The 23,255-nt window shown below is 44.8% G+C and overlaps 1 protein-coding gene across 3 annotated transcripts in view; it reads left to right on the plus strand.

Annotated features, from left to right (window-relative positions):
* The window catches only part of MCFD2 (multiple coagulation factor deficiency 2, ER cargo receptor complex subunit), a 42,913-nt gene extending 32,171 nt beyond the window's left edge, over positions 1-10,742 (plus strand). For all 3 annotated transcript variants that reach the window (XM_039245941.1, XM_039245940.1, XM_039245942.1), the window contains 3 exons: positions 6,772-6,932; positions 7,717-7,876; positions 9,250-10,742. In XM_039245941.1, coding sequence (XP_039101872.1) covers positions 6,784-6,932; positions 7,717-7,876; positions 9,250-9,381 — 441 coding nt within the window. In that variant the 5' untranslated portion in view covers positions 6,772-6,783 and the 3' untranslated portion in view covers positions 9,382-10,742. The remainder of the gene's footprint in view (positions 1-6,771; positions 6,933-7,716; positions 7,877-9,249) is intronic.
* The last annotated feature ends 12,513 nt before the right edge of the window (positions 10,743-23,255 follow it).

The following is a 23,255-nucleotide window of genomic DNA, read 5'->3' on the forward strand; positions in this document are numbered from 1 at the left end:
GTGCTCTTACGCATCAGCATTTCTGTATCCCTTGGGTAAATTCCTAGCAGTGCTACTCCTGGGTCATAGGGAGTTCTCTGGTTAATTTTTTTTGAGGAACCTCCATGCTGTTTTCCAGAGTGGCTGCACCAGCTTCCATTCCCACCAACAGTGTAGGAGGGTGCCCCTTTCTCCACATCCTTGCCAGCATCTAGAGTGTCCTAATTTGTTCATTTTAGCCACTCTGACTGGCGTGAGGTGGTATCTCAGTGAGTTTTGATTTGTATTTCCCTAATGAGGAGGGACGCTGAGCATTCATTTCATGTGTCTGTTGGCCATCTGGATGTCCTCTTTGGAGAAGTGTCTGTTCATGTCTTCTGCCCATTTCTTCACTGGATTATTTGTTCTTCGAGTGTGGGGTTTGATGAGTTCCTTAGAGATATTGGATACTAGCCCTTTATCTGATATGCCATTTGCAACTATCTTTTCCCATTCTGTTGGTTGCCTATGAGTTTTATTGATTGTTTCCTTTGCTGTGCAGAAGCTTTTTATCTTGATGAGGTCCCCGTAGTTCATTTTTGCTCTTGATTCCCTTTCCTTTGGAGATGTGTCAAGTAAGAAATTGCTGTGGTTGAGGTCAGGGAGTTTTTTTTCCTGCTTTCTCCTCTAGGATTTTGATGGTTTCCTGTCTCACATTCAGGTCCTTTATCCATTTTGAGTTTATTTTTGTGTATGGTGTGAGAAAATAATCTAGTTTCATTCTTCTGCATGTTGCTGTCCAATTCTCCCAGCACCATCTGTTAAAGAGGCTGTCTTTTTTCCACTGGATGCTCTTCTTCTCTTTGTCAAAGATTAGTTGGCTATACATTTGTGGGTCCAATTCTGAGTTCTCTATTCTATTCCATTGGTCTATGTGTCTGGTTTTGTGCCAATACCATACTGTCTTGATGATTACAGCTTTGTAGTAGATGCTGAAGTCTGGGATGGTGATGCCTCCTGTTGGTTTTCTTCCTCAATATTGCTTTGGCTTATTCGGGGGTTTTTGTGGTTCCATACAAATTTTAGAATAGTTCTAGTTTTGAGTAGAATGCTGGTGCAATTTTGATTGGGATTGCATTGAATGTGTAGATTGCTTTGGGTAGTAATGACATTTTAACAATATTCTTCTAACCCATGAGCATGGAATGTTTTTCCATTTCTTTGTGGATAAGAATGTGCTAATAGCAGGGGACTTTAATACTCCACTTACAGTAATGGATAGATCAACTAGACAGAAAAATCACTAAAGAAACAATGGATTTGATAGATACATTTAGAACTTAACAACCTGAGGCCATGGAATTCACTTTCTTCTCAGGTGCGCATGGCACATTGTCCAAGATAGATCACATACTGGGACATAAAGCAGCCCTCAATAAATATAAAAGAACTGAGATCATACCATGCACACTTTCAGGTCACAATGCTATGAAACTTGAAGTCAATCACAGGAAGAAGTCTGGAAAACCTCCAAAAACATGGAGGTTAAAGAACACCCTACTAAAGGACGAATGGGCCAATCAGGCAATTAAAGAAGAAATTAAAAAATATATGGAAAGAAATGAAAATGAAAATACAACAATCCAAACACTATGGGATGTGGCAAAGGCAGTCCTGAGCTCTTGAACAGAACTTATACGGGCCGGGCCCTTCATGACCTGTCCTGTTTTTACCTTACTCTAGTTCTCTTCCTCACTGTGTTCCAATGGATTAGGCCCCCTGGCCAAACAACCCTCCTTACCAAATGGACCAGGTATAGTTCCTGCTTAACCCAGAGTAGCAGATTTCAGTTTTCTGCCAGCCTGCAGAATTATTCAGACAAGCTAACCATATGCTTCCATCCAACTCTCCCTCTCTACTGTGTCTTCAACCCTTTTGAACCTTTTGTAGTGCCTGAATTGGACCAAGTTTCTTACAGGCTTAGGTGTTGGTTACAATCTTTTCGGTCTGCCTGAAGTACTATCCTTTAGTTGAAAAAAAATCCCCTTCTCCCTTGTGTGTTACTCCAGGTGTGGGTTGGGGTTTCTGCGGTAGTCCATAGGTGTCTATTTACTAGTCTCTCTTTTCCATCAGGCTGGAATCAGTGTGACAGAGGCCTGTCTGGGCCGCTGTCCTATCCTTAATACCTTCTGTGGCACCAGGCTGTTAGTAAGGAGCGTGTTGGTTAAATGCATAATGAAGCCAGGCCACTCCTTGGGCTCCCCAAATAAACATATAGATCAGGTTATTAAATGCCCTGCTTTTCAGCGCCAATTCTCAATCCCCAACTCATGTAGCAGTTTCTTTGGCCTGGGAAGCTAGTTCTATTCTTGCCTTTAGTCCAGGACCATAGCAGTGATAAAGGGGAAGTACTGTTCAGAGTTTTTCTTTGGCATTGACTTTGGGTACAGGATGTCTGGATATTGGTGATTGTGGCTGCTTTGAGTTTGAATACTCTTTTTTAAAAAAAATTTTTTTTTAATGTTTATATCTGAGAGCAGGACAGAGCGTGAGCAGGGGAGGGGCAGAGAGAGGGAGACACAGAATCTGAAGCGGGCCTCAGGCTCCGAGCTTTCAGCACAGAGCCCCGTGTGGGGCTTGAACCCATGAACTGCGAGATCATGACCTGAGCCGAAGTCAGACGCTCAACTGACTGAGCTACCCAGGTGCCCCTGAGTTTGAATTCTTAACTGAGGGCCCCTGGCATGAGAGAAAGATGCTAACAGCTGGTGCATTCTTTATGGGAGGAAGGCTGGCTCCAAACTCTTACATGCTGATAGGGCTAATGACACAATGGGAGGAGGGGGTGGACCAAGCTGGCCAGGCCAGCCCTCATGGGAGAGCTCCAAAGGGGTTATTTTTCCAGCTTAGGCCACGTCTTCTGTCCTAGGAAACAGCATATCTAGGAGCCAAAACCCACTGCCCTGCATCAGACCTGATGGTCTGCTGTTCTTCAGTCAGCTTACACTTTGTGATTAGTAGAGTAAGGGAGACACTGAGGTGATAGGCTCCTGGCCCTCACAGAGGGAGGGAAGACTATATGTTGTGAGAGGCTGCAGACTAAAGTCGGAGGAGAGAACGAACCTATCCGTGTGGCTGGAAGAATCCCAAGATGACATTTGAACTGGGCCTGGAAGGAGGAGGGCAGACTGGTTAATGGTGGGGGGAGGGGGGGAGCAAAGGCTCTGGGTTTGGAAGAGGCTGCTGGAGCGGTAAGGTGAAGGGAGCCCTGTTACACTCCAGGCACTGCAGGAGACGGCTACCGAGCCTGGTCTGCTCCTTCCCTCCCAGGACTGAGGCTTCTCCTTGTGAAGGATGTCTGAAAGCAAGGGTCTTTCAGAAGTCTCTCCTTTGGATTTTTTTCCAGTCTGGCCTCTATAATTTCTCAAAGAAGGCAGTGAGCTTAGGAACTGCCAGAGCTTATCTACCAGCCTGTTTGCTCATGGCCTTGAACTAAATTGTTGGAGTATGGGTGATGCAACATGTTCCTCAGGCAAAGGGGAGTTGCTTATGTTTCTTTTTGAATGTGACAGTTTAATTTGTTAGGTGGTAGATTCCCTGTTCTCCCTGTAGCACTTGAGGGAAAGTTTCTCCTCTGAGTTTGTAGATTGGGCTTTTGTTCTGTTCTGTTCTGTTCTGTTAGAAACCCGCTGCAACAAATCATAATGGGACATGTTCACAGCAACTGGTTCTTGGCCTTTATTCTGCCTCCCCTGAAGAAGAGAGAATGTGGAGAATATAGTTACTGTATTACCTATCCCTTCCAACACATAGTTATAGGAAATGGTGCTGTGGGTTCATTGATCACTCAACTATCTGATCGATATCTCCAAAAAAGTTTTATGCTTAGTTACACTGACATCAGAACTTGGCAGCATATCTGTGAAGGTGCGGGACCCTCCCCGCCCCAACCTATGCTGGAAATGTGGTTCACTCCCTGCCTTCATGGAGCTCAGTCCAGCAGGGAGCACTTATAAGTAATCACTTATAAGTAATCAGGCAAGTTTCAAGGTCGCATTCACAGCTTTTCTCGGACTGGACCCTTTTGAAGGGAGGCACTCAGGAGCATATGGGAAGAATGCCTAAGCCAGACTCAGATTTGAAGAATGCTTGCTGGAGAAAAAGATGTCCACTGTGCATGAGTCTAAGAGGCTTGGGAGGAACCGGCTTCCCTCTCTGATCTCTCCTGTCCCAGAACTCCAAGATGTGTGCTTAGACCAAGCTGTTCTGCTCTGGCCTGGGCAGTCACTGCTGGGAATAACTTGAGACCTTGTTTTCAGGTACCAGGTGCAGTGGCATTGGCCCTGTCAGGGTCTGGACACTTTTATTTGGTAAAACTGGAAATGTAGTTTCCGGTCCTGAGTTATTTTCTACAGATGAGAATTAAATGAAAGCCCCCCCCACCCTTTTATTCCATTCATACACATTTGAACAAAATTATGGGGTAAATTACCTTAAATACATATTTATAAAGAAAAACATGTTTATAGTAGGAACCTTAGAATCCATAGAGAAATAGAAAGAAGAAAAATCAGAATCACGCCTCATAATTCAGAAAATAATCTTTTGGGGCGCCTGGGTGGCTCAGTTGGTTAAACATCTGACTTGATTTCAGCTCAGGTCATGATCTTGCAGTTCATGAGTTCAAGCCCCATATTGGGCTCCACACTGATAATTTAGAGTCTCCTTGTGATTCTTTATCTCCTCGTCTCTCTGTTCCTCAACCACTCAAGCTCCTGCTCACTCTCTCAAAATAAATAAAGGAACTTAAAAACATTAAAAAAAAACCCAGAAAATAATCTTTTAGCAATTTTTTAGTCATTGTTCTATGTATGAAATATACACACTTTTTTTCTTTTTTTTTTCTATGTTTTTTCTTTATTTCTGAGAGAGAGAGAGACAGCGTGAGCAGGGGAGGGGCAGAGAGAGAGAAGAAGGTACAGAATCTGAAACAGGCTCCAGGCTCTGAGCTAGCTGTCAGCACAGAGCCCAACGCGGGGCTTGAACCCATGAACTGTGAGATCACGATCTGAGCTGAAGTCGAACGCTTAACCGACTGAACCACCCAGGCACCCCCACACTTTTTTTTTTTTTTTTACAAAATTATTCTTCACAGATTTGCAGTCTGCTCTTTTTCATTAAATATTAAAAATCATTTCTTACTGTTAAGTGTGACGTTGCATTATGATGTCCCTATACAGTTGTAACATTAGATGCTGCGTTTTCGCTCTCTGGAAGTTACACCCCAGTAACTGTTGTTCCCTTAAGGAAGGGACTGTTGAAGGGGTTACCACAAATAGGCAAAATGGGTTTGGGAAATTTTCCTGAACGTCGTGGGGATGCCATTCGCCCAGAGTCCCCCCTTTTGGGATGGGTAAGAGGGTTGCCACACAGCTCCTGGCCAGCCCCAAGTACCGGAAATGGAGGGAGCAGGGGCTTTGGAGGGAGCTCTGTGTGTGGTGGGTGTAAGGGAATGACCAGTACCCTAAAGCTTTCTCATTACTGCTGTCGGTTTGGGCTGGTGGCTACCGTTGGCCCATTAGAAATCACTGACCCTTGTCACCAGCAGAATTTGTGCTGTCTTTCGGGAGATGGGTGTGTAGTCCTTGTGTTGGTGTGGAGGTCTGGCAGTCCTTCACCTTCCTTTTTGAGATTGGTCTATAAGCCCCCAGAAAGACTGGGCTTTTGAATTTCACCAGTCGTAGAGGCCTGCTTGAGCCTTGGTGGGGAGCCCTGGGAACGAAGCATTCCTGCCCTCAGGAACTTACTGTGTAGCTATGTCTCATTGACCACAAATGCAGGGCTAGCCAGACTCCGGGAGTACTTGATGGAACCCTAATGTCTGTGTAACTGTCCTTTCCGCTGCTTTTTCACAGTGGTCGGGTTACCTGTCACAGTCCTGAGACATGGACGAGGCAGGGGTTAATGTCATCTTTCCTGGGTCCCCTACTGCAGGTCTTGATCCGACCTGCCTCATCGCTTCCCCTCAGCTGCCACATTCCTAGCTCTGGTCTCGCTCTACTAAATACCTTCCCCGCATTGTGCTGCTGGATGAGCCATTCTGAAACCAAGCTCTGATCTCATCTCCCACTCGCAAATCCTCAATGGCTCCCCATCTTTCCTCTGGAAACTTCAGCCTCCTTGGCCCAGCATGCAAAGCTGGTCGACCTCTGTGTCCCGTTGTCCACCGCTCTGGCTGCTTCATACCCTCTAGGCTCCCTGACTTGAAGTCTTTCCCACTTGTCTGACCTGCTTCTCTGCTCACAGCATTGCCTTCAGTTCCTGCACGTCCACGGCACGCCTGTCCATCCAGGCGCAGCTCCGGTGTCCCCAGGTCTGTCAGCCTTTGCTGATTTTCCCTCACCCAGAGGAAATTTCTTGCTCTGAACTCTCAGTTTTTAAATTTTTCTTTAGGACACCTCACTTTCTGCCTAATTAGTGCTTTCCACAGGAAGTGTTTCACCAGACTGTAAACCTCTTGTAGGCAGGAATAATCTTCAGATCCCTTAAGCTCTCATTGAATTGTTTGGCATTCTGAAGAAGCTCCAGGAAATGTCATGGAGCCTTCCCACCCCCTGTTTGGTTGATAGGGACTTGGAGTACCCAAGGTCATCCCAGTGTAGTGGCAGAGCTGGCCTTAGGTCCAGTTGGACATGTTCTGTTCCCCAACTTTGTTCCTTTCACGGAGTTCCTTCCCCAGGAGCACACTGTCACGTTTTGAAAGAACCTTAGCCCTGGTTTTCACCTGAACCTTCTATGTTCCCCACCTCCCAGGTGCCGGTGACCATGAGATCTCTGCGGCTGCTCAGAACCCCCTTCCTGTGTGGCCTGCTCTGGGCCATCTGTGCTCCAGGTGCCGGGGCCGAGGAGCCTGGGGCCAGCTTCTCCCATCCTGGCAGCATGGGCCTGGATAAGAATACAGTGCACGACCAAGAGTACGTATCCAGCAAGGGCTGGGGGTCCCAGGGCCTCCCCCCTGCAGCTGCAGTCGGTACCCACTCTTCTTTTATTGTTTGTACAGCTCCTTGACATTTTCCAAGAATGATTATTTATTCCTTATAGCCACCTGTAAATCAAGCAGTCTTTTTCCATCATCATTTCATAGATGGAGGATCTTGATGACCAGATGAGAGAAATGACTTGCCTGAATTCTTTCTGTCTCTCTCTTTCACCGCAGACGTACAGACAAGCCACCTCCCACATTCACGCTCATGTGTGCATGCATGCATGTGCGCACGCACACACACCCATTCTCACACACACATACACAGAGTAGTGACAGAATGACAGAATCCAGGATAGGACTGAGGTTTTTGGACTGACCAGAGCTTTTTCTTTCTTTACTGGCACATTTGAACACTGAATTTGTTGCAGCTTTTGTCCTGGGCCAGTCAGGCTCACACATAATTTGTTATCCTTGAATTGGATCAAAAAAAATGTTTTGAATTGCTCGTCTTCCATAATGTTATAACAACATTCTAATAATAAAGCGGGAAAACAACCATAATCTTGCCAGCTTAACAGGTGAACTGTTTGACTTTTTGCCTGCCTTGCTCATGGCCTTGCCTGCATCTGTCATCATGCGTGTGTTCTGCCACTCTTTCTCTTGGTTTTTCTGGGGTGAGTGAACTTTGAGATCTTGAACTTTTCAGCTCTTAACATTTCAGCATGATCCCAGGGTTGCTGCCAAGTGGTCTGAGTCTAACTATCGGTTTTTAGGCATATCATGGAGCATCTAGAAGGCGTCATCAACAAACCAGAGGCGGAGATGTCCCCACAAGAACTGCAGCTCCATTATTTCAAAATGCATGATTATGATGGCAATAATTTGCTTGATGGCCTGGAGCTCTCCACAGCCATCACTCACGTCCATAAGGAGGTAGGTCTATGGTAGCTCAGGGGGCAGCTGCTCAGAAAGTGCCACCCGCCGAAGGTTCAGTCCCCAGTCTTGACGACTTATGCAGTCCTTGTACAGCTGTGTTGCGGTGTCTCCTTTGCCTGCCCACCGCTCCGTTCCGCCTCTCTTCCTGTTCGGAGGTGCTTCTCACACAGGGTGGCCTCCTGAGGCAGAAGCCCCAGGAGTCCCCGCTGCACACCGGAGCTTGAGAACCAGCACCTGAAGGATAGACCACATCAAAATGCAGAGCAGGGGAGAAGCTGTTTTACTATAGGGTGGCGAACCGAGGGATCAAGGGACTCAGTAATAACTACAGTGCTCTGTACGAAGTGGTTAACACAGCACTTTCTCGAGTGGGTGAGAGAGCTCATTTGGCGAGCCTGTGAGTGGCCCGGGCAGGTACTGTTTTTACCCCCATTTTTCAGGTGAGGGAACTGAAACCCAGATGTGCCCAGGTCAGGTGTCTGTCCTGCCCTGCCACACTGCAGTCTGTAGTATGCAGAGGAGGACAGGCAGAGCTGGTGATGCGAGCGTGCTCCTGGTGGCTAGCAGGAGAGCAGATTCGGGTTTGCTTTGAAGGCGGTGGGGAGCGCTAACAGTGGCTGTGTGCAGAAGAATGGCAGTGTCGCGGGAAGGGCCTTTGCCATGGGAGGCAGATGGATGCACGTGGGGAGACTTGGCATCAGGGAGAGGACCTGGGGTTCAGCAGTCCTGGCAGGCGAGGCTGGTGGTGGCGACAGGAGGGCAAAGGGTACGCGTGGGAAAGGCAGCAAAGGTAGAATCGCCGGGACGTGAACAGCGTTAGCATAGCACTGGGCGCTGTGAGCTCTGCTGCGGCTCCCTCCAGAGCAGGGGAAGCACCTTCGTCTCATATTGTAACACATCCTCCTGGTTGGCAGTGCCTTCCTCTTGTTCTGACCCCAGGACACTATCCAGTTTGCACTTTAAAGAGCACATTGGACCCAGAGCTGTCCCTCGGGAGAGCATGGGTTCTCAGCTTTTCTCTAAGATGAGTTTGTGGGATTATGAACCTCATAATTCTGTGTAAGCCAGACCTAACTTTCTCCAGTGAACGTGTGTTACTTGTGTAATTAGAAAAGAGGGGATAGTAATTTTTAAAACAAATAAGCAAGGACCTGCTTTGATTGCATCTTTCTTTTTAACTGGCGAATATAATTTCTAAACTGGATTATTATGAATTGACTCTGTATCTGGTATATGGTTTGTGGATTCCTAGAAGTAGCCACATACTACATTGAAGGAGTTTCCGGACACACAAGTATGGACATTTTAGACCTAAGCTAAGCACTTCCAGTAAATGTGCGACTCATCGTTGTCTAATTTGTATTTTATAGGAAGCGAATGAACAGGCACCACCAATGAGTGAAGCTGAACTGATTAATCTAATAGATGGTGTTTTGAGAGACGATGACAAAAACAATGATGGATACATTGACTATGCGGAATTTGCAAAATCACTGCAGTAGACATTGTTTGGCCATCTAGTTGTATGCGAATGTGACCCGTCATAATGTGATGAAACACTTTGGGTAATGCAAAATAACTCCTTCCCAACTACTGCTACAGCATTTTGGTAAAAACCTACAGCAGTTTGTTACACTGGGGTGAGAAAGAGAAATCAAGAGAAGTAGAAGAGAAGCAGGACATATCGTAGTCCCCAGGTGCTGTTAAATCTCTTACTGGACAAGGGCTTGATTAAGGAATCCTTTCAAGAATATTGGATAATTAATTGGAGCATAGTACTCAGGAACTTGACTGTAGAATACCGCTAGTCTCTTGGTTTCATTCATGCTACCTGAATAGTAAGACAAGCTTTGCCAAGTAGCCACAGTTTTCAGTAACAGTGAGGGAATGGCATAAATTCCAGATGTTTCCCCTGGTGAATCCTGTGTCTTTAGGTAAAGGTGGTCTGTATTCTGCAGAGTTCCCCTGGCCTGAATGATGACGTCTTCCACGTCATCACCCCGAGCAAGTGAGTATCAGGCTGTTTCAAGGCATAAGAAGGATGCCAGATACCGAGTTCAGCTAGCCAGAGAGTCCGAGATTCTCTGTCTTCTGGCACTTTGGGAATGAGGAACAACTGATGTGATTAGCATTTTTTGGTTTTTTTCAGTATTTTATAAAACTACTGCCATATCCTTTCTTTATGTCTTCTTCATCTTAGGGGAGACTTTGAATTTAAAATGTTCTGCATTCTAATCATTAGCAAATGTTTTAGCTTTCTAAATATTAGTATTTAACCCTTATTCTTAGGGTTTGTTTTTGCGACTTAGAAACTATTAGGAATGCAAGGACTTTATCCCTCCTGCTTGGCACATTGGGATAAAGCCACTCACTGGTCCTGCCTAAGTGAGGAGTGAGAAGCACCCATATTGCTGCAAGCTGTATTTAGAAGGCATGGGGTTTAAATCACCTCTTCTAGCTTAAATATGTGAATTCTTTCAGATCAGGAAAGATTTAAAAAAGAAGTCTAGAAACTCTTGATTAAGAGCACGAGTCTCAGTAACGGTTGAAAATGAGAAGCAGCAACAGATTGTAATTCGGTCTCCTGGATGTGGTGGACTCGCTGTGAAAGAAAACCTGAAATGATGGCTGAATGGGGGGAAAAACCTGCAAAGGATTTGCTGTAAGACACATAGAGACTTATTTTCGTTATTAAAGTATTCTTATAAGAAAACATATGTATTTGTAAAAATGGTTTCCTGTGTCATGTATTTGTGCAATCAGAGCTGAATTGTAAACTATTCTTGTAATATCTAGTTATTTTGAAAGATTTATATATTGAATCCTGGATATATGACCAATAAAACTGATGAAACAAAATAAAGAGCCGTTGATTTTTGTCCACATAGGACTCTGCTCCCCCCGACGTGAAGGTTTTGTTTATTTAGGACAGACGTTTCCATGCGCCTGCCCCACCATAGGTCCTGTGACCCTGCCTGGCTGTGCCCTGTTCCTTTTGGCGGGGATAGACTCCCAGTAATCAGTCTCTTTCTGCCTTGATGCATTTCTTCTTCTGAATGAAATCACTTTTTGGACCTTTCTTCTCTGGCCACATTCAGATTATGACAGCATTGTCTAGCTTAGGAAAATAACAGTGTTTTCTCCTGGAGTCTGGTGACTGTCTTTTCTTTGCCAGAAAATTTAATTAGGTAGCATTTCTGAAAGCCCCCCAGGCCCAGGCAAAAAGCACAGCCTTCCTGGCATTTTGAGAATGACACCTTGTTCTGCCATTTGAAAAGGAAGGAAGGAAGGAAGGTAACCACTGCCTTCTCCCTCCCTTGCCCCCCAAAGATCCTTGGATGCTGCCCTGGACTCATCATCCAGAGCTGCCCTTCTGGATGGATCTAATGTGTGGGCTCTGCAATTATTTCATGCTAGCCTTTGTGGTCCTGTTTAGCAAATGTCCCTGGGGGGAAAGGGGCCTGTGATATTAGAGATACAGCGATGTTCCTTGCATACCCTTGACCTCCTCTCTTCTAGCCTCCTCATAGCCCACCTGAAGGATTTTTCAGAATGTATCAGGAACATCTCTGCACCTTAGTTTCCTTATCTCTAAAACAGAGATAAATCTATCCAGGAGAGGCAGCTTTATATGAGCATAAGCTTTGGACTCAGACCTGAGTCCAAATCAGGCCTGCCACTCGTCAGCTGCGAACTTGAAATTTAGTTTCTTACCTAAAAAATTACTACAATAAAACCTACAGAGAGGATAAGAGGGTTAATAAAAAGAAGGAAAATGTAGAAAGCACCTAGTAAGCACCTGACACCACACAGAGTAGATAATAAATACTCAGTCACCTGTTCCTCAGACTAGCTGTAGAGCCTGGGCCCCTACATCATTGCAGGCATTGGAGGGGCTGTAAAGGGATTGATGACTCAGGAGCGGGGGTCACAAGATATTCTCTGTTCCACTGAATGGATAGACCATGGATGTCAATCCATCTGTCTGTCGAGGAACTATGTAGTAAGTTAGGGTGTCCTATTACATGGTATTAACAATTACATTGTGATAATGTGTGCAGAAATCTTTTCTATACTCTTACTTCTTGAGGAAAGTGGATTACAGAGGTTTGAACCCGGTAAAGAAGTAAGGCTTACTTAGTAAGCCTTAATAGGTATTGCTAAATTGCTATCCAAAAGAGTTGTACTAATTCATACATACTTCATCTCTATTGCATAGGAAGAGCCTATTGCCTTTAGCTAGATGCAGAGCATAACCCAACAAGTTTCTCAATACAGAATGATGAGACATCAGTACTTATTTTTGGTCAGTCCTGCATTTGTTCATTTGTTGATTCATTGAGTGTTTATTGTGTTTGCCATGTAACCTCTTTGATCTAGACTTCGGATTTCAATACCTTCTAGAGAGGAGAAAGAGAAAAAAGCCTTTGTGTCCCATTCCAGACTTCCCCTGAAGGTGTTATCATCACAGGACAGAGATATTCTTACATGGCATTCCCAATAAAAACAAGAGCTAAATCACATCTCTACTTCAAGAGGAAATCCATTTTATCAAGGACCCAACCAATCTAACATTTCAACTAGGGAATTAGTAGCAGGAACTATGAACATTATGTCTGAACTTTTGGATGTTAAACACAAGAAACAAAAAAACCAAAAAACCCAAGACCTCTCCTTTTGGGAAGATGGAGTAGATACACTTCTGTCTATTTCTCTAATGAAGTACAACAAAACCCAGGAAATTATTTGTAAAACAAACATAAGAAGACTCTGGAAGGTGGAGAGAAGAAAGCAGACTGATTAGGGACACTGGGATGTAAGCAACAACATGGTGGTAAGTTCTGTCTTGTGTGGGTTTTGTGGGGATTTTTTTGTTTTTTGTTTTTGTTCTTTTGTTTTTCACCAAATCTATCCCAGACTTGGAGCTAAGGAAGCCAGCAACCCAGAAATCCCAAAAAGAGCACACTTAAAAGCCCCAACAAAAACTTGCTCTCTCTAGCCAGGGGATGAAGAAAAGGGCAATCTAAAAAGGCAGAAAACCTGTAGACAATAGCTGCTCTGTTCCAGCCAAACACCACAGGGAGAGCTGTGGCCCTGCCAGCAGAGGCCGAGTGGGGAGCCTAGGCCTCCATCCTTGCCAGGTCGTAATGAGGTATCGTCATTCTTCCTCTATTTGAGGTGATGCCAGACGATGCCAAGTAAGGAGCTGGGGCTTTCATTCCTCCCACTCTCAGGGCAGTAACAAGGCCCCTCTCCTGCCCACAAGGTCAGTGGAGAACCCCAGGGAACCTGGGTTTCCGCCCCCAGATCTCCCAACTGGCTGCAGTGAGACTCCCCTCCCCCTTTCTGCAGGGTGTGTCAGAGGCCTGATGAAGGGTCAGTCCTTTCACCACCCAGGGATAACAGTGTCACCTCCACCACAGTGTCTGTAGAGACCAAGTGGGGAATCCAAACTCCTGACCCCGCCCAGCAGTAAGGAGAAGCTGCTAGCCTTGGGTATTGACGGAGGCTGAGCGGGGAATACATTTCTCTTTCACCTGTCAGGAAGGAGGCAGTGCCTGCCCTTCCCCTGCCACAGTGGTATCATGGAAAACCAGTTAAAGCAGGTTTAAATGAGATCCAGGCTCATTACATAATACAAAAGTGTCCTGGTGTCAGTCAAAAATTGCTCATCATACCAAGAACCAGGAAGATCTCAAGGAGAAAAGATGCCAGCACTCATAACAGGTGTTTTTTTTTTTTTTATTAAGTTTGTTTATTTATTTATTTATTTAGACAGTGAGTGAGCAGGGAGGTGCAGAGAGAGAGGGAGAATCCCAAGCAGGCTCCCCACTGTCAGTGCAGAGCCCAACGCAGGACTGAAATACACACACAAAGAGTGAGATCATGACCTGAGCTGAGATCAGGAGTCAGCCACTTAACCGACTGGGCCACCCTGGTGCCCTTCATAACAGGTTTCAGAATGATCTGACAGGGGTGTTAAAGTAGCCATGATAAAAATACTAGAATGAGCAACTAGGAACATGAAGCCAATGGAAAAATCAAGTCTCAGCAAAGAAATAGAAGATATGAAGAATAGCCAAATGGAATTTGTGACCTAAAAAAATATAACCATAAAAGAACCTCAACAGCAGAATGAAGGACACAGAGGAAAGAATAAGTAAACTGGAAGATGAAACAATCGATATTACTTAATCTGACCAACCCACTAAAAAAGACTCCAAAAGAAATGTACAGACTTCAGGGACATATGGGACCATAACAAAAGACCCAATGTTCTTCCTGTCATCAGAGTCCCAGAAGAGGAAAGAGGTTGGAGCTAAAGAAGTACTCAGAGAAATAACAGTTGTAAACTTTGTAAATTTGGCAAAAGACATGAATCTGTAGGTGCATGAGCTCAGCAAACCCCCAAGAGAATAAGCCCAAAGAAACCTACCAAGACTCATGCTAGTCAAACTTCTGAAAACTAGAGACAAAGAAAAAACAATCTCAGAAGCAGCAAGAGAGAAATAACAGCTTACCTGTAATGGAAAACAACTTGAGTGATGGCATATTTCTCATCAGGAACCATGGAAGCCAGAAAGAAAAGGCCCAATAATTTTTTTCTTTTTTAAAAAATGTTTTACTGGGTGTTCTATGGAAACCAACTTGACAATGAACTATTAAAAAAATGTTTTATTTATTTTTGAGACGGAGAAAGACAGAGCATAAGCAGGGGAGGGGCAGAGAAAGAGGGAGATACAGAGTCTGAAGTAGGTTCCAGGCTTTGAGTTGTCAGCACTGAGCCCAACACGGAGCTTGAACACACAAACTGTGAGATCATGACCAGAGCCCAAGTTGGATGCTTAACCAACTGAGCCACCCGGGCGCCCTCCAATAGTTTTCAAGTACTGAAAGGAAAGAACCCTAATCTAGAATTCTAGATCTTAAGAAAATATCCTTTAAGAATGAAAGGGAGGGGTGCCTGGTGGCTCAGTCAGTTAAACATCCAATGACTCTAGATTTTGCCTCAGGTTATGATCTCCTGGTTGGTGAGATTGAGCCCTGCATGGGAGTCTGTTTGGGATTCTCTTTCTCCCTCTCCTTCTGCCTCTCCCCAAATTGGGTGCATGCACTCTCTCCCTCCCTCCCTCTCTCTCTCAAAATAAATAAATAAACTTAAAAAAGAATGAAGAGGAAGTCAAGAGAATTCTTGGATAAAGGAAAACAAAGAGCATTTGTCACCAGTATACCTGTCCTAAGAGAATGGCTGAAGGAAGCTTTTTTTTTTTTTTTAAACAGAAATGACACAGTGAAAGAAGGAAACTTAGAACATCAGAGAGGAAGAAAGACCATGGAAAACAAAAAAATAGGTAAGTACAATAGACTTCCCTTCTCTCGAATTTTGTAAGTTATGCCTCATTGTTGAAGCAAAAAGACAACACAGTCAGATGTGGCTTGGAATTGAAGTAGAGGAAATATAAGACAATTATATTACAAATGGAGGAAGATAGGGTAATATAAAGAAAAGCAAGATTCCTATTCTTCGCTCAAACTGGTAAACTGTGAAATGGGACAGCCACCCTGGAAAACAGTTTGGCGGCTTCTTAAAAAAAGAAGTATGTAACTACCATATGACTCTGCGGCTGCATTCCCAGGCATTTACGTTTGCCCAAAACCCTGCACACAGATGTTTACAGCAGCTTTATTTATAATAGCCCCAAATCAGAAACAATCAACAGGTAAATAGTTAAACAAGCTGTGGTACATCGTGCCATGGCATACCACCCCACCACCCAAAGGACAAACTGTTGATAATGAGCTACCACCTGAATGACTCTGCAGAGAATTATGCTGAGTGAAGGATTTCTGAAGTGACAAAATCATAGAAATGGATTAAGGAGGATATGGGGGCAGGAGAGAAGTGGGCATGGCTATAAAAGGGCAACACGAGGCATCCTTGTGGTGAAATGATCTGTATCTTGACTAAACTGGTGATGATATCACGGTTAGGATATTGTATTATGGGTTGGGAAGATGATACCATTGTGGGGAACTGGGTCAAGGGTGTACAGGATCTCTCTTATTCTTTACAACTGCCTGTGAATTATCTACAGTTATCTCGAGACAAAAGCTTAAAAACCTAGTATTGAAAGACATTGTCTTCTCAACACCCAGTGGCCATTTTAAACTGGGGACCCCTGGGACAGTATTGGAACAGGCCTGTTGCTTTGTGTCACAGCCCCGGGGCTGTGCTGGCAGTGCTCACAATTATAGTCTTCTTTCAGGAGCTTTCAGAGAATTTGCTTCGCTCTGGCAGAATTGAAAGGAAACATTGCGCCGGGCATTTTCTGTTCATGAATTTCTAATTGCTTTCCCACTGGGTGGCTGGGGAAGGATGTGCAGGTCGTGTCTGCCAAGGCTAAAAGGGCTTGCTGCCCAGACACGGGAGAGAGAGGTCGAAGAGGTCCTTGTGCCCTGGTGGGGGGCGGGATAGGCAGGGCTGGCCTTCGCGGAGGCTGGAGGACTGAAGGAAGCTGAGTGCCCTTGTCCCTGCTGTGGCTACAGCCAAAGACAGTGGAATGACGAGAGGTGTGGCTATAGTTGGTGAGCCTGAGAGAAGAGATCCAGTAGGTGTCCAAATTGAGATCTAGGGGAGAAGCCTTGAACTTCATGGATGTTAAGAGAGTCAGAGTGCAGGCTTCGGGGTCCACAGCTAAGTTCTGTGCGCTCTGTGGGGCATGAGATGGGAGTAAGGTGACCGTGTCTGAAGGGACAGGGGTGCTAAGCCAGGTGTCCCTGGACTTTCTTTGAAGAGTTTTGCCAGTGCCCATTCTGGTAGCCAATTATATTGAAATACACGTACCAATATATTTTAAAAGGTGAGTGAGTGATTTAGTAATCACACGCTTTCTAATTAATATTAAGATCTAGCAGCAGGTCCAATAATCACCATAATTTCAAAGGAGTGATGAATAAATAATTTGAGATATGTGCAAGAATTGTACTGTGATAGGAAATTTTTTTATAATTTCTATGAATAATGAAGTCAGGTTCTGCTAATGACCCTCACGGTTTGCTGCTTGATTCATAATTTTTAAAAATGCTAAATTTCAGTTCAAGGTTCATGAAAATAAAAAATTTTTTTCCCACTCAAGTTCACGGGTCATCTGAAGTGTATCTAAGAAGGGTCATAGGTTAAGAATCATTGCCCTGGGAGTACATGGTCAGTAATGTGCAACAGATTCATTATAACCACTGAAGTAAGAAGTATTTTTGAAAACACAAGCCAAATACGTGTATATAAAGTGAGATTCCAGTCCCCTGCCCTCCACCAGAGTCTGCTCGTTTTCTGCGGGATGTTGTTTCTGAAGGGTCCTGCGCTTAGTGGCCCAGAGCCTATCTTCTCTTGTCCCCTGGACCACCAGCACCGCTCCAGTGCACGGCAGAGGCTGGGACCAGAAGGAGCACTTGATAAGCCTTGTTGACGCTCTGCCTGTGACGATTCTTTAAATGCCAATATTTGAAGGTTCTGAGAATTTTATTATCCTATTCAATGCCTCTGGTCTCTCAGTATAAAAATTGTCATTTGCATGTAAGCCACTAGATGGCAGCAGTGTTCCACAGACTGTCCTTTCCCTGCCCTTCGAATCCAATCCAGGGGATACTTCCATTTTTTTTTTTTAAGACTCAGTTAGGTTTTCTCCTGGAAAATTCAGGCTCATTTCCCTTCCCGCTACCTCCCACCCACATGAATTTCCCAGACAGAATTAGCACTGTATTATTTTGTTCCTCTGGTAGGGAGGCTGTGGAAGAGCATGGGTAGTTAGGTAGACCCTCCAAGGTCACTTAGAAAAATGATCTGACTGGTCTGCGTTGGAGATTCATATTCCTCCCAGCACTTACGGAGCACCTACTATGTGTCAGACCTAATGCTATGCTTCACTTACACGGATACACCGCCCCTGTCATGGGTGTGTGACCCCGTACTGATAGTGGAGGGGAAGAGTAGCTGGGTCTTTGGGGGAATGGAAAGGTTTAGGGCAGCAATAGAGAAGCGGTGCTGGTGTGAGCAGTAAAGCTCACCGGGCTGTTCACCCCACCTGAGAAATTTAAGTTGCAGCAGACTCTGTGATTGCAATGAAGCTAAAATTTGTATGTGGGTGAAGCCCAAAGGCAACTCACAAACATGAAATCAGAAGTTGGGGTGCAGCTGAAGAATGATGATCTAGATGAATGTTCTCTGTACAAACTGTTCTGTCATATTGCTGTGATATAATTTTTGTAAAAAAAACACTAAGAAACATATAATGAATGATGCTAGTAGAAGTAGACCTGAAGCTAGCTCCCGAACTTATTGCCCATGCTCTTAGTAGACAAATCAGGTTTGGTGAGACCTTATTATAGATAGTGTTTGGGATGCTGAAAATCAGCAGGAACACAGAGAGCTTCCATGTGGAGTCGACCACTTTGTTTACTTCAAGGTAGAACAACAGTCTTTTAATCTTCAGATTCAAGAGGCAGGCTGACACTTATCACATGCTTCCATATATTCCAAAGAGGCATTGCTGAATCGCATGGTCTCCTTAATTGGAGGGGACCATCCCTCCCTTGCACAGGATCCTTCACATGGGCAGAAAGATGGGCTGGCTCCTCTCCAAATCTCCCTGTGTCAAATGGCCGCCAGAAAACCCCCACAGAACACCCCACGCTCACATATAACAATGACAAAAAACACACCTGCACACAGTAAAAACAAGAACAAAACCGTTCAAAAGAAATAAGAACTAGAGGGGCGCCTGGCTGGCTCAGTATGTAGATCATGCAACTCTTAATCTCGAGGTGGGGGTTCAAGCCCCACGTTGGGCATAGAGATTACTTAAAAATAAAATCTTTAAAAAAAAAAAAAAAGGAAATTAAGAACTTGAATAAAACCCACTTGGACTGAACTACTTTGGAGAAAGGCATTTGTAAGCTTGCCACAAACAATGGAAGTGATGTCCGGGAAGAGGAAGGGCAGTGGTGATACTGTGGACCCAGGATAAACTCTGAGCTGGCCAAAGCAGTATGTGTCTACACCTTGGTGAAGCAATCTAAGCTTTTTCATCTTCTATGCTATTGTGCTTTCTTCTCCTAATATGAATGCCTTCTGAAAAAATCCCCACCTGATTGCAGCTGAGTGGAGGAGCCCAGGGATTTCCCTACACTCATCAGGATGGCTTTCCAGGGAGGCAAGGCCACCCCCGGGCTGTAGCCATGTGGAGGTGGGGGTGGAGAGGCATGGGACTTGATGGGACACAACCTGGGTTTGGGAAACAGCGTAGATTGCAAGAACCAAACCTCAAGGGAGGAGTCGGGGGAGCTTTGTCAGTGCCTTGTGCTCTGGAGTTTACATCCTAAGGTTTAATTCCAGTAAGCCCTCCAGACGTTACCAAAGCTCAGAAAATCCGCCTGCCAGTTCTCTTCACGAAGTCTAAGAAAGCTGAAATCCCAACAGAAGTGAGAAAACTTTGCTTTTCAGAATACTATTCGTCCTTTTGCAACCTGAGCACCAAAGAGAAATCAATCTGGTTTATTTATTGTCGGGCCTCGAGAAACTGACTAAGGTAGGCACTCTCTACAGTTCAGTTCAGTGAACATTTTTTAACATCTTTGAGGAGCCAGTATTGTGAATGGAGTCAGGAGTCTCAGACCTGGGGTTTCATCTGCAGGTGGGATTCTTACGAGTTATGTGGCCTCCCTGCGTCTCAGTGACCTCCTATATAAAGTGGCAAGAATCTGATGCCTGTTTCATAGGATTGTTGCAGAGATTAAATGTACTGTGTTGGTGCAGAGCCTGGGGCATTTATTGATAAATGATCAAGAAATTGTGTATAATGATATGCTAGTAGGCATGTATTCATTCATCCAAACCTGATGGATCTCAGAAGACAAAATAAAGATGAGTAAGATCCAGCCTCACCCGCAAAGAACAGACTTCTTTTTTTTTTGAGAGAAAGAGAGCATGCCTGTGTGAATGGGGGAGGGGCAGAGAGAGAGAGGATCCCAAGCAGGCTCCACACTGTCAGCGTAGAGCTCACAAAGCATGAGATCATGACCTGAGTGGAAACCAAGAGCTGGATGCTTAACCCACTGAGCCACCCAGGTGCCCCAACGGGCTGACTATTAAATTAACTGTTGTGAAGTGAAATATGTATGTGAATGTACATACACTGCATAGATCATAGTTCACTGATTCTAAAATGTGCCTTTTTGTATTTTAAAATAATTTGGCAACACTTTTTTTCTTTCTTGGTGGTAAATGAAACAATGGTGTGACTGTAATCAGTGGAATCCTAGATGTGGTGAAACAAATCATTATAAAGACAGAGCTATGGAACTCACCACCATGATCCAGCCCCAGTGAAGACATTGAGATCAGAATCTTTAGTACAGGTCACCGGGGAAGCTATCATCTCTCACCTGGGCTTCCACTGGGTGTGGCAGACAGGTGTGGAAGGGGGCCTTTGGGATGACTGGACTGATAACCTACTTGGCAGCTGAGTGCTGGGTGGTACCCAAACTCCAGTGCACATAACAGGTCTGTGTGCAGAATACACATTTTCAGGCCCTGCCCCAGAGGATCTGGGTGGTGGGTGTGAGGGTGGAGTCCCAGGTGACTTCGCCAGTCCTGGTTCTTTCCTGGTGCCCCAGGGATTTTCTGCTTATGGGCAGCATGTCAGTCTCGGATTCAGGAAATGATCCTTACCTGAAACTAGGAGACCTAAGTTTGCTTTCAGATGCTATTGGTCAAGTAGCATGCTGAAGCTGGCTAGTACAGTTGGTGTAAAGTTAGTCATGGTGGCAGTATTTACACCATAGCAATTGGCAAACCCCACAAGTCAAGACTCCTTTTTTGTTTTCTTTTTCCTTCAGAGAGTTTACCAGCATACCAGTGTGACTTCTTCTCCTTAGCTGGCTGACCTCAAGGGTGATCTTGAGTAAGAATATCACTGAAAATCGTTCTGAGCCTCTGTCTGCCCACCTGAAAGGGGACAATGAGATTTCTCACCTCATAGCCTTGTGAGGGAATAAATGGGTCTTCGTGAGAAAGCCTCTAGCCCGGTGCTAGGCTCTATCAATTTGAGGTTTATTCTTTTGCTTCAGAAGTTTCCTATAACATTTTCTCTTTGGGATCTTGTGGGGAAAAGAATGAAATGAGATGAATGATGTTCTTTGTGAAACAATTCAAGTCTCCATGTGGGTAATTGGCATTTAACAGTAAGGGTATTAACTAACTTTATATAACCTTCCCCAGTTTAACAAACTGTATTTAAATATTTTTAGGTGTTTATTTACTTTGGAGAGAGAGAGAGAGCGTGAGCAGAGGAGGGGTAGAGAGAGAGGGAGACACAGAATTCGAAGCAGACTCCAGGCTCCGAGCTGTCAGCAACAGAGCCAGACGCAAGGCTTGAACTCATGAGCTTTGAGATCATGACTTTAGCCGAAGTCAGACACTTAACTGACTGAGCCATCTGGGCAGCCCAACAAACTGTAATTAATGTGGCATAACCTCGCAGGGCAGACATCTGAAAAATGGGGAAACCGAGACTCACAGAAGCTACGTGACTTGCTCCATGCCAGGTGGCCTTTCAGCGAGGCAGGAACCACAACTTTTGATGTCCCTTTTTTCTTCCCCTTCTCATCACAGCAGACCTGTATGAAGATCTCCGGGTGGGTGGCATTGAAACAACCTGAGCCCCCAGGCCCCACAAGGTTCCTGCCCAAATCTTGAAGTTCAGTTGGAAACTTAAACGCCCTCAAGGGGATCACTTGGGAATGATGACCAAGCAGTCACAGAAGGTGCCATCAGCAGATGCCCTAGTGAGTTCACTTGCACAAACATGTGGAGGGCAGTGCGAGATCATCTCAGAACCTTCAGACTAGCAAAACCGCACAGACATCTCCCCTGACTGCTTCCTGACAGCATCATGGTTCTGCTACCAACCTTCCCTTCCTGTGTGTGCAGGGGAAGCAGAGCTCAGGGCTGAAGTGGCATTTCTTTCTCTTTCCCTTGGCTGCAGTTAGGCTCTCAGTTTTTTCTCCAATACAAACACTGAAGTCTTGAAAGTTGAGACCGTCCACCCCTGGGTGTGAATGTGGACAATAATTTAGTCTTTGGTTTCTCCAAGTATGAACTTTATTGCCCACTCGGCTTATTGACTTATGAGCTGATTAAAAGGAAGGAAAAAAGAAAACCTCTCCCAACTAAAGACACGCACCAAACTTTTCCAAAGTTTAAATCAAGTTGAAATTCGGCAGCAGGTTGGCTGCAGTTGAGAGAAGGGGGTTTGAGCCAAATTCAGCCTTCAAATGAAGAAGGTGTTAAAAGGGTCAGCCTTGAGGCCCAAGGAGTACAATGTCTTCCCTTAAAAGGGGGAAAAGTTAGCTTTGAAAGTTGATTCCGTCAACCTTGGGTGTTGCTGAAAAGGTAGAAGCAATTATTCAGATGCTTCAGAAATCCAGAGGGAGCCCGGGAGACCTGGCCACTAGTTCCTGGAGATGCTGCAGTATAACGGTCGTGATTGATCAGCCGTCCCGACCACATTGCCCACAGGCCACCTGGGCACACGAGCCACCCAGGTCTCCAAGCCCTTATCTGTCAGTGTGGGGGGGGGTGGCTTTTCACATGGAGGGCTGGGGTTGACTCTTACACAGATGTGTCTGGCCAACACAGGGTTTTAACGTCTCCTCCCCTCCCACAATGTGCATGTGCATGCCATTCATCATTCCTACCATTTCCTGACTTTTATACCCATTTCACACACCCACAGAATAGGAGCCTGTTAAGGACCCTTTCAGCTTTAAAGATTCTATGACTAAGATATTTGTGATTCATTCACATTCTGAAATATTAAAATCACTTGGCTGAAAAATACTGTTGATATGGGGAAATATTCGTAATGTAATGCTATGTATAATAATAATGCTGATACCAGAAAGTCATGGACTAAAATGGGAATCATGGAATTCTCTGGGCTTTGGGATGGTGGGTAGACTTGGGCTTTATATCTTTCTGCATCACGTGACATCATAATTATTAGTTTCTATCTGAACTCTGATGAACTGTAGGCACTCTGAGTGCAGGGTCTGTGTCTAATGTATTTCTTGATGTATCTTTTGTGCCAAGAACCATGTCAGGGACACAGAAGGCACTGGGTAAATATTTGTTGAATGAATTAATGAATGCTTTTCTGGGCTATATGAGTTGCTCTCCAATGAGCATATATTACTTTTTCAGTATTGAAGGGTAGAGACAGCAATAGATGTTAATAAGATGCACTCTGGTGAAAATTCATATCCTTAAATGCCCTTATTTGAAAACAAACAACACCAACAACCCACAGAAATCTGAATA

The sequence above is a fragment of the Hyaena hyaena genome, unplaced genomic scaffold (assembly GCF_003009895.1).
Source record: "Hyaena hyaena isolate Hyena2069 unplaced genomic scaffold, ASM300989v1 scaffold_274, whole genome shotgun sequence".
NCBI classification, from domain to species: domain Eukaryota; kingdom Metazoa; phylum Chordata; class Mammalia; order Carnivora; family Hyaenidae; genus Hyaena; species Hyaena hyaena.